Raw genomic sequence first — 11,136 nt, 5'->3', positions numbered from 1 at the left:
CTCTGGTGTAGAGAGGGAGAAAGTTCAAGAGGCTTAGAAATTTGTACATTCCTACTGTATGCCTCTATATAAGTTTATTTTGTGTAATAGAATATTGTTGCCAATTCTAGGTTGCATTTCATTTACACTTGCACTAATTGGTTGTTTTAAGTATCTGGATTGTATTCTAGGCCCCGAGTAGTTGTATATGTTAAGTTATATGTATTGATAAGGCCAAAATATTGGTACAAGTATAAAAATGTTGTTTTATTTATGAAATGAATGATTTTTGAGGCAATACAAATAGATTACTTCTTCCTTCTGTTTTTGTTATTAAAGGGTTTGAGGAGTGATTATATGTTATACCGATGATTGTGTGCATGTGATATGTTATACTAGTAATCTTAGGTTCAATGAGTAAAGTTTGGGTGTTAGGAAGGGCCTTTAGTACTTATTTTGGGTTTTGGACACTCATTTTGCTATGAAAAGTTGTGAAAAGTGATAAAAATGAGTTTGGGTATCTAACTCCTTAATGTGGCTTGTTTTGAGAGTGAAACTAATTCTATTAATTAGTTTATGAGAAGAGATTTTCATTGACACCTAGATCATGTCATTCGGACATCGGACAGAGAATCGAGGCGCGAAAGTTACCCAATTATGATATCAAATGACAACGGAATCAACTGTCAAGAAAACGTGCAATATGCCGTGGCGTGTGGCATAGAGAGCAACATGTTGCGGCCCGATGTGCACAAACCGTTGCACATTGCCCTGTTTTGCAGTAAATGAGTTATTTTTCAACTGTTTTCAATATTTTTCACTTTTTTAAAGTATCTCATGCTTTCATAACTTGTTTTTTACTCTGATATAGGAGTTTATGAATGGTTTAAACTCATTTTGATTATGAACACTTAGGATCCCTGGATTTTGAAATAATAACTTGGTAATCTCCTAAATGGATTAATTCTTTGATTACCATGAGTTTAAAAGGTTAATTGTGTTAAGTGGTGAAAGCTATTTCAGTTATGGTAACCACAAACCTTCTTCCTGGATTTTCTTCGCCCTATGGATTATGTCGCGGAGCAACCACATTGCAATGACAATACCTCCTCAAACCTTCATAATGGACCTCACGTTATCGCCTTAGGGTTGCAAGCCTCTATCTAGCTTTTGTAATCATTATAGATGACATCGATTCAATAATGTCTTCACTCGATTGACCCTTTTGCATGTAGTCTACAACCTTTGAATCAGTAGCAACTATAGTCATTGGAGGTTGGTGAACAAATTAAATATAATTGAAGAAGAGGAAACGAAGAACTAGCCAATGTCATCAATTAGAATGCATGGGTAAAAATGAACATACATACTAAATTATAATGTTTAAAATTTAAAATAAATAAAACATATATATTAAAGTTTAAATTCAATTTAAAAATTAAAAATATTTTATTTTTTAAGGGTAAAACAAAAAAGGTAGCTAGAGCTAGAGCATGTTTTCCATGGCCTAAATTCAAAGCCTGATTTTCTTAAAAAAAATTATTTTTTAAAGCTCAAACCTTTATAAAAATAAATTTAAATGGGTAACCCATCAAATTCTATCCGAAATATATGCCCTTTGTGCTTGACTAAATAAATTTGCTCTTTAACCTTATGTTATACAATATCATGTCAAATATAACATAATATTAAAATTTTATCAACCCTTATTTTATTAAGCCTTTCATATCATTTAGAGTGTATTTGGTTGGGAAGAAGGGAAGAGGAGCCCCCTCCCCTCCCCTCATTTGGTTAGGAAGAAGGGAGCCCCTCCCTTCCTTCAGTTAGGAGGAAGAGAGGGGAAATTTTTAAAATTTCCCCTCCCTTCCCTTCAAAGCCTTCCCTCCAAATTGAAAGGACCTTTCTTCTCCTTCCCTTAAACCAAACAAATCCTTAAAAATATACATAATCTTCACATTCACCAATCCTATGTTTAACATTTCATATGCATTGTTTTAAAATCAGATCAAACTGAACGATTCAACCGCTTAAACTGGGAATAGTCCGATTTGATTGATGCATGTTAACCGAGAGAGAATCGAACTGATAAATTGGTTAATGGACTGGAAAAACTGAAAAAAGCAACGATTATGAGGTTTGGCTGGTTCACTATTTATTATTATTTTTCTTGCTCCAGACGTCAAAATCACGACGTTTTGATTTTTTGTTTTATTTTTAATATTGTAATTTATTACTAAAATCGCCCAGTCGCCCTAGCATTGGTTCTTTTCGACCTTCTTCAATCCTCGAACCCGAACGAAAACTGAGCTCGGCCGTAGACCCCCTTCGAAGTTTGAACGCGTCTCTGATGATCTCACTCGGATTCTCTTCACTTCATTAGAACGAAAGTTGAACTCGAACGCATCTCTGATTCGAGTATTCGACTGAACCTAAACGCATGTGAGGACTGAGTTCGAACGCATCTGAGAACGGCAGAACGCATCTCCGTTGCATCTCACATCACTGATTCCCTGATTTAAAACGCATCTGATTTCAAAGTTTGTGGGCATCTGAGTTCGAACGCATCTCTGTCGCATCTGAGAACGCACCTCCGTCTCTCCCTCTCTCCCAAGGCCGAGTACTCGGGTTCTGTCTCTGATTCTCTTCATTTGATCATTTCTTTCAAATTTCCTTAGCTTATCCTGAATTTGATTGAAATTGTTGCTTAAATCCTGAATTGCATGTTCATTCAGCTTAACGCGACATTCCATTGGTGCAACCCTGTTTCATCCTCTTGCATCGCTTCCCTTTTCGTCTTGATATTCCATGCCTCGTTTTTTCTTGATGAAATGGAATTCGTGTCTTCTATTTTTCTTTCAAGGGAAAGGGATTGGTGTAAATTCCGATGCCGTAAATTTGATTGGTTGTGAATTTGCCAAATTGTCTTTAAAGTTCCATCGCCATGGATCTATATTTTTCGTTTGTTCTATAAACACGTTCATTTGCTCATGAGATCCTGATAGACGTTTCAGACCATATATTATTTGGAGGTTAATTATATTCTGTTTTGAGGGCGAGGTGTTACAGTGTATATTTTCTAATCAGCTATTTCGTTATGAACTTCTGAGATAATTGTTTGAATTAAGTTTTTGTATGTTGAAAATGGAAATGACGTTCTCTTGATAGCGCCAACAACTTTTGGTTTGGCTATTCACTCTACGTCCAGATAGGAAGATGTTTTAAGTTTTATTCTTTGCTTAGGATATTTCTTATTTCTGATTGTACAACACAATTGCTTTTTATGCCCTCCAGTCCTTTTTACAAGAGATATCTTTGAAAGTTTTCTTGCTCTTTTCTATAAGAAACTCTGTTCATTTTTAGAAGCATTACTTACTTGTTTTCCCCATGTATCCTTAACTATCTAGAGAGAAACAAGACTACAAAGCTTTATTGAGGAAAGATGATTTTTGAAAGTGATTGAAAATATGGGTAAATTTATCGAGAGTAACTAATTTTAACTAGTATTTTTAATCTATATGAAAGTTGTTAAACCTCTCTTATAACAAGGACTGCTAGGAGAAGCTTGGAAGTTTTTCTCTTCCCTATGTAAACTTTTGATCAGATGTAAGTTTGCACCCAATGGACTGTCTCACCTTTTAAGTTCTAGCTTTTAATTATATTTGTATATACCTGAAATCAAATTGCTCGTCCTTGCTGGCAGAGTGAAATGTGTTGCCTGATGCATTTCTGATATGCAGTGAAATCTGTCAATTTGACAGCTCTAGATAAATACTTACTGATTTTTAATTTTTGGTCAGTGTAATGTTATAAATCATGGAGAAACTACATTTTATCCCTGAGCTATGGCCTACTCACAAAAAATAATGCATGAAATTTAAAATGTATAAAAACCCTTATGAACTTCATAATGTAAAAAAAACCATTGACATAATGTTTGATTTTTGGTGCTCAAGGGGTATTCTGTTATAGTTTAGTAATCGTAAGATCTTGTTTGGGTTTGTCACGGAATTCTGCATATTTTGAGCTAGCTCCCCCCTTCATGGAGTTTAGTTCTAGAAAAAAAAAAAAATGAGGAAGACATGGTTCGTGTATGGGGGGGGGGGGGAAAAATAGAACAAGCCCTTTTATCATCATTATAACGTTAGGAAACTTAAGTAGTAATTGATTATTTTAAGTTAGGGTATGATTATCTTCAAATGAATAATTTTTCTATTTTTGCTTGAAAGCCGAAGCTTCAATTTCTGCAGCTGAAAAGGTGTTGCATTACCAGTCACAAGATGCCCATCTTTTAGCTGTCAAATTCAAAAGTGTGTTCTTTATTCATGAATCATATAATGTAAGGAATTCTATGATGTAGGAAATAAATGAAAAGTAACTTGCATAGAAAATATAACGTAGGTATGCACTTATAATATGTATAATACACTTCAGAGCACTACTTAATGTAAATCATATATAAATTCATTTGTTATAAATATGTAACTAGATAATTCTTGACATAATCACAAATGATACCCTTCTTAGTCTGCTTTACATTATATTGACAATATTTAACAGAAATGCAACATTGTTTTGCGAACATATTGTTTTCTTATTTCTGAGTCTTAGGATCAACCATTCTGCCATATTAACTCCAATCTTACAATTTGCAGCTGAATCAAGACTGCTTCTGGTTCAGCTGTTTATTCATTTTGTTGGGTCTGTCCTTGTTACTCATTACATATAGTAAAATTAAAGTAGTGAATAACATTATGATTTTGATGACTAAGGTTAGTATTTTTATCTTTTTGATAATTTTTCTTCAAAAAAAGAGCAATAAAGAACATTGAAACTTTGTACAGAAGTGTTGGATTGTAAAAAGGACATCTTCCCCCTAAGTATGAATTTATCTTGGATGCTGTGACTCTTCATCCAGTTGGAGGTTGGCATATAGCGTTACCTTCCTGTAATATTGGTTTTGAATAGATAACTCTTGGAATCTTTTTCCTTTAGTCTTTGTTTTTTTTTAGTTTGGAGTCATTACCTTTGTACCTCTTTCTTATTTATGATGTTTATCAGTCAGTTGTTAATGGCAGTAGGCTACCTTAGCTCTTTTTTCAAGAAAATATCTCTGTTAGATCATAGATGACATCAACAATTTTATTTTTATATTTCTTAAATGTTTGTTTCTTTTGTGTTTGCCCCTTGCTTCTTCATTTTTTTGTCACTTAATTCATTTCATTTTTCATTTGTGTTTGTTTGTTTTGTTTTCTTTTGGTAGATCATTTGCTTTTAGTCTAATTCGTTTCATCTGTGAAGTTGTTTTCTCTTGCCTTTGATTGCTTCCCCTTTCTGTCTTAAGTAGTGCTTTTGAAGTTCAAGAATCCAAAGCATAAGCTTGTCATTTTTTCGCAGTTGATCAAGCTATAGGAGAGCTGCTTTGCATGCGTTTGGTGTTTGAAGAGGCTATCTATATAGCAAAATGAAGTAAGACCAACAGTCTGCATTTCGTCAGCTTGCTTGTTTATTTTAACAATTGAAACTTCCTATCAAATGAAAAGTTGACTCTGTTAGATAATTTATTTATATATAATAATCAGATCATCAGATTAACTGAAGAGTCAATTCCTTCGTAGCCAATGTCATAAAGCTTAAATGGGCTTTCAAACTTGATTGTCAGAAATATGTATCAGTTACCAGGTCTTCTTGAAGCTTAACTTTTGGATAAATTGGTTATTGATATGGTATTAAAGTGGTTCCATTCACCAAGGCCTTAATCAGTCCTTGTTTCTGTTTTTTGGAATTGTTTTCTTAATTTCTTTCTTCATGTTTTTTGTTTTTAGTCAGTTCTCCTAGAATGGTTTTACCAACTGAAAATTAAGGGGAGAACTCTGACTAAACGACTTTGGAACTGGTGTAAATGACTGAAGGAAAGCAAGAAAACTCCAAAAGGTGGAAAACGTGGCTGGTAAGGCCATGATGGATGGAACTGGATAAGATTATTCAACCTACTCATCCTATGATTGCCATAAAGATTCATGGTGGACAGCAAAAAGGTAGAAACATGGGTATTAATGGAATTACTTACTGTTGCCATAAAGAGTTATACGAGCTTCTGAAAAGCCAGCTTCTGTTTGCTCTTTTCTTTCTTTCTTTCTTTTTTGCCCTTCTTTAATATGTGCTCTGTCTGAATATGATGCTGAGGCGTTCTGTTTTGGATTGCGGTGCCACACTTATTTCTCCCATCAAATTAAGAATCGATGTTACTACTGCTATTCCTTATCCCCCATTGTAGCTTCTAAGCATTTAGTAGGTGTTGTTACCTTTTTTCCCCCACATAAAGGTGTTGTGTTACCCTTTTTCTGCTGTGGTCTGTGTGAAACTTGGGGTGCTGTGATTTTTGGAATCTTTGCGCGAGTTTGGAACATTGTAACCTTTTTTTTTTTTTTTTGTGTGAATCAGAACTGAAATTCATTCAAAAGCTGAAAAGGTACAAAAGGGAAACATTGTACTTTTAAGTATGAAGCTGTGATTCCATTGAATTCAATATAAACGTAGCGATGTTCCCATCATGACCTCAGTACCATGTCAAGAACCAAATTATTCCAGAAGTTTAAGCTTGTAGAAATAGGCTCAGGGAGTGGCTTTAATGTACATAATTAAGACATCATGTAATGCGAAGCCCAGCCTGAGCTAAATTGAAGCATGGTTAGAGTCTAGGTCCCTATAAACCCTAAATTAGAATGTCATACTTATAATTTTTAACTCAAGTCCCATACTTCGCATCTCTTGACATTCCATCGTGATTCACAAGCCACAGTGCCAGATTCCACACTGGCTCGCTCTGTCGTAGCTTTCTAGCCATGGGCTAACACTGCAATAATAATGTCATCATCTTTACTGCATGATTGCAACTAGGACGTTGCAAAGGGTCTCATATAATTTTATAAGAACCTTGAGATAATCTCGAACTAAAAGCTAGATTATGAGATTTGAGTCCGTGGTCCCTATAAATTTCACACTAGAATCCCGTACTTCAATGTAGGACTCAAGTGCCCCATTCTTTGCATTTCGGTTATAATAACTCATTTATTTTGGTGGAACTCATTAGTAAATATATTCTAGACTAGTTCCCTGTCTATTTACCCCTAATCTTCACACACACGCGCGTGTGCGCGCGTACACGTACACGCAAACACACTGTTCTATTGATTGCACATAGCCTTTTCCATTCTTAATTTTATGAGTGATGCATTTGGTATCTCATTACAGGCACAGGGGGCGTGTGAGATGGGATGAGGCTAATATTGAAGAAATTGAGGCAAACAAACCTGTGAGACAGAAAATCAATGAACCTAAGACTCCATATCACCCGATGATTGATGATGATTGTATGTACATGTGATCAATCAAAGGGCATTTTTTGTACATCATACTGCACAGATCAGATTACGTAAATATGTATTTATGTAGCCATTCTTAGAAATAACGGTCTGTTTTTATTTTTGTGAAGGAAAAGAGTTATATCCATACTATGTCCTTAATGGAATAAGGCTTCTTGTTGTTAATACAATTTCACTACAAAACTGTACATTTTAGTTTAGTTTTCTCTAGGTTGTTTTTGAGGTGTGTTGGTACATCCGTTTAAACTCTTCGTGGAATTGGATAAATATATTTCTTGGATACCAGGCCTGTTCTTTAGCTCTATCTTAAGAGCGTCTCCATGTGCAGCTAACGTTTATCCAAATGTGCTATTTTTTAGGTTCTCTGTCCCCTATAAGAGGACGCTTTGAGACATGCATTGATGGCCACAAACAAGCAGTTGATGCTGAAGCAATATGCACTGCTTTGAATGATGTGGCCTCTTCCAGCAGTATGAGCACCAAACGATCCGGTGGCTGGACATCATCTGAGGATGAGGCAGATGAAATGATGCTGGATGAAGGTTTCCTTTTAATTCATATCCTATGTTTACATCTTCATTTGTTAATTTACAATAATCATCTTTCTTTCCAGTGTGATTTTTACTATTTTTATCTTCTTGCACTTATCATTTGTCAGATGCTGACAATTAAGTTCTTATTTAAATAAGCCAAATCATTTAATTCTTAAAGAACTGAACTGGAAAAATCTGTTGTTTATATCTTTTGAACTATAAAAAATGTCATGAATGAGTTGCCTGAGTTTGTTGTTGATGTAAATATTTCTGCGAGCACACGTGCGCATATATATCTGCATGTATGTGTGTGGAGTAATTTAGAAATTTTAGTTGACCTGATTTTTCTCTGCTTTGAATATACTCTGCTAGATTCTGATACAGATAAGAGCAAGAGGTTTAAAGAGCATAGACGAGCTCACTATGATGAATTTCTCAAACTGAGAGAGCTGCAACGGAAGGGTTCTTTTCTGGAAGGTGATAGAGATGAAGATGGTGATGATGATGTTGAGCATGATACGGCAAGGAAATGTGACTCATCTTCCCTAAGTGCTAGTGTGAAGGAGATAGACATTAAGGACGCAAATTCTCCCATGGCCTCAAGCAAAAAGTAGTTCTTAGTGGCCTGCAAATAATTCAAATTTGATTTCGTCATTAGGAGATGACATTAAACTGTAAAAACTCAAATCCCTTGTATCTGTTGTGTAAATACTACTGATTAGTTCTTCATCATTTCCCTCAGTACTAAATTGTAGACTTGCATGATGCTTGTACAGCTGTGCACACTTAAGTTTGATCATGACTTCTAGAGATTTGAATTTTTGTCATAGATCGGTGTGATGGTTGAATTTCTGCATGAATTGTATTCAGTGATAACATTGTATGTTCGCGTTATCTACAAATTTAGAAATTGTTTTCATAGGATGCAGGTGAACATTGCAAGGCTCACAAGTGGTCATTATGAAGATGAACAACTTTTTGAAAACTAGAATTTAGGTAAACGGAAGCGCCTTATTTTTGGCTTGCAAGGGATGAAATTACTATTGCTTTTTACCCCTTCTATCTTTTTATAGGAATCTGTAGAGGTCATTGCTTGTATTTTCGTCTCTGGAGATTGTCAAAAATAAACAAACGGTATAGATTTTTCTGTTGGACCGGTTCACTGCTAATATTTTTGTCCAATCAATTGAACTGGTTTGATCCGTAAAATACTGAATATTTAAAATTAAAGCATATGGGGAATTTGTTTTTTAAAATATTGGAGAGGGGGAAGGTGGTTCGAACTAACCTGAACAGCGAAGAGAAGAGAGTTGGGAGTTGGGGTAGTTTGAAGGTGAGTTTTGAATCAAAGTGTATTTATGTAGTTGTGTAGTGTGATAAAATAAAATGTGTTTAAAGTTCCTATCCACTAGGCAAAATTTTATCACATGAATTTCCATACTAGCATTTAAAGTAAAATAAAGAAAAATGATATAATTTTGAGTCTTTACACTTTGCTTACATTTTATTATTAATCCCTACATTTTTTTTTGATATTCTATGTCTTTATATTTTTGTTTTTTAATATTTTTGGTCCATGAACAAAGTATGGAAACCTTGAAAAGACTTAAAACACTAAAAAATTAAAAGTATAAGAATTTAAAACACCAAAAAAAATATATGAACCAATAACGAAACGTGAGCAAAATGTAGAGATTCAAAATTAAGTTTTTCTTTAAATAAAATATCAATAATTTTTACATGCATGTTAACACTTGTCAATGTATTTGTTACATCTGAAAAATTTTTTGCCATTATTTTAGGATTGATATGCAAAATTACACTATAATGTATTAGTTTATAAGAAATTTTGCCCGTTACTCATTATTATGTGAAACTCACAATCCTTACTTAATGGATGCTTTGCTTCTATCATAGATTTGGAATTTTCGTACCGTTTTTAGCTTTAATAAGCAAAATTGCACTCAGTTTATGATGATGGTACGTACTTGCAAAATACTTTATGTTTTTATCGTTTGACCCACTATTTAAAATTAATTAAATGTTCTAAATTTTTACAACATTCCAAGTTTCGCTTTTGATTAATATATTTCGTTGAGAATAGAAAATGAAGTCATTATTTAAGCTGAAGGTAAAAGCAACAAGGGTATCTCTTTTTTTTTTTTTTTTAACCAAAACAAGGGTATCTTTTGAAATGGATCATAATCTTTTTCTTTTTTTAAATTACTCACACAATCTACACTGTTTCATAGAAAGCCCACACACACACATCACCCATTTGCATGAACTCAATCCAATTCAAACTCACAACCTTATCCATTCGCTAACACTTCGGCGCCGCTAAGCCAATAGGCCTTTGGCAAATCATAAATGTTTCATCAAATTTTGAAAGGAGTCTTATATTAAAGACAAAAGCATATATCAAAAAAAAAAAGACAAAGCAAAAAGTTAAAGGAAGTGCCAACTAAAATTGACATAAGTAATAAAGGCTTTTGCTATTTAAATAAGAGGTTCAAATGTAACCCTTGTATATATCCTAATTTAATTGAGAGAGATATACTCTTTGTTTTTTATAGCTTGGAGGAGATAATTTTTGCTATTGGTAAGGATTACTCCTTATGCTTAAAAAAGAAGGAAAGAAAGAAAGACAGACAGGAACTAGAGGGAGTATCGTTGAGCAAAATTTTTATTTTATTTCAATTTTACTTATCCTTCAAAACACAATTTCAAAGTTGAATATATATTCTTCGCACAATGGCAAGTTTTAGTCGGTTAAAGTTTACAGCCAAGCAAAATCAATTCACATCACTGGTAAAGTTTAGATGATAATATAATGGAGCAATTTATAGGTAACCCCAGTTGCGATAAATTAGTAGTTAACTTTTGCAATCCAACAACACAAGCATTGACTAGTCATGAATGATAAGTCAAATTGCAACTGCATCGATATTTACTAGAAAATCGGAAAAAGATTAAAAAAAAACTTGAGATAAACAATAACCGATCATTTATAGCGTTAGAAGCAATCTAGGAGCTTCTTTAGAGAAGCAAACCATTTTCATTCAATGTTTTCCCTCTTTTATCTTCACCTTCTTTTCGGATCAGAACTATTTTACTTTTTTCTCTTCCTTTCCGGTTGCTCCTACTCACACACAGACCAATGATTTAGTTTAAAAAGAAAAAAGAAAATTAACAAGAGTAGTTATGTTAACAAATACAAAGCACATGTATTTATAGTAATA

General features: G+C 33.8%; 1 protein-coding gene across 10 annotated transcripts; it reads left to right on the top strand.

Annotated features, from left to right (window-relative positions):
- The first annotated feature begins 2,224 nt into the window (after positions 1–2,224).
- LOC129313327 (protein phosphatase inhibitor 2) lies at positions 2,225–8,723 on the top strand. 10 transcript variants are annotated; one of them, XM_054956376.1, is made up of 6 exons: positions 2,230–2,596; positions 5,374–5,445; positions 5,889–6,014; positions 7,231–7,349; positions 7,721–7,903; positions 8,267–8,723. In XM_054956376.1, exons 4-6 carry the CDS (start codon positions 7,334–7,336, stop codon positions 8,506–8,508), a joined length of 441 nt encoding a protein of 146 aa, XP_054812351.1. In that variant the 5' UTR covers positions 2,230–2,596; positions 5,374–5,445; positions 5,889–6,014; positions 7,231–7,333; the 3' UTR covers positions 8,509–8,723. The 10 variants fall into 10 exon arrangements, with proteins under 10 accessions (XP_054812302.1, XP_054812351.1, XP_054812342.1 ...); XM_054956367.1 differs by having other exon boundaries at positions 5,806–6,014; XM_054956358.1 differs by having other exon boundaries at positions 5,802–6,014.
- Positions 8,724–11,136: the final 2,413 nt, after the last annotated feature.

The sequence above is a fragment of the Prosopis cineraria genome, unplaced genomic scaffold (assembly GCF_029017545.1).
Source record: "Prosopis cineraria cultivar Desert tree isolate PC_DT_omini unplaced genomic scaffold, ASM2901754v1 PC1, whole genome shotgun sequence".
NCBI classification, from domain to species: domain Eukaryota; kingdom Viridiplantae; phylum Streptophyta; class Magnoliopsida; order Fabales; family Fabaceae; genus Prosopis; species Prosopis cineraria.
The sequence above is the reverse complement of the archived record's forward strand: the minus strand, read 5'-3'. Positions and strand labels throughout refer to the sequence as shown.

What these genes read in the sequence shown, in the direction of transcription:
- LOC129313327 (XM_054956319.1), top strand. An exon ending in CCCGATGATTGATGATGATT is followed by an intron (nt 7,350 to 7,720) that starts GTATGTACATGT and finishes GCTATTTTTTAG; the next exon opens with GTTCTCTGTCCCCTATAAGA. An exon ending in TGAAATGATGCTGGATGAAG is followed by an intron (nt 7,904 to 8,266) that starts GTTTCCTTTTAA and finishes ATACTCTGCTAG; the next exon opens with ATTCTGATACAGATAAGAGC.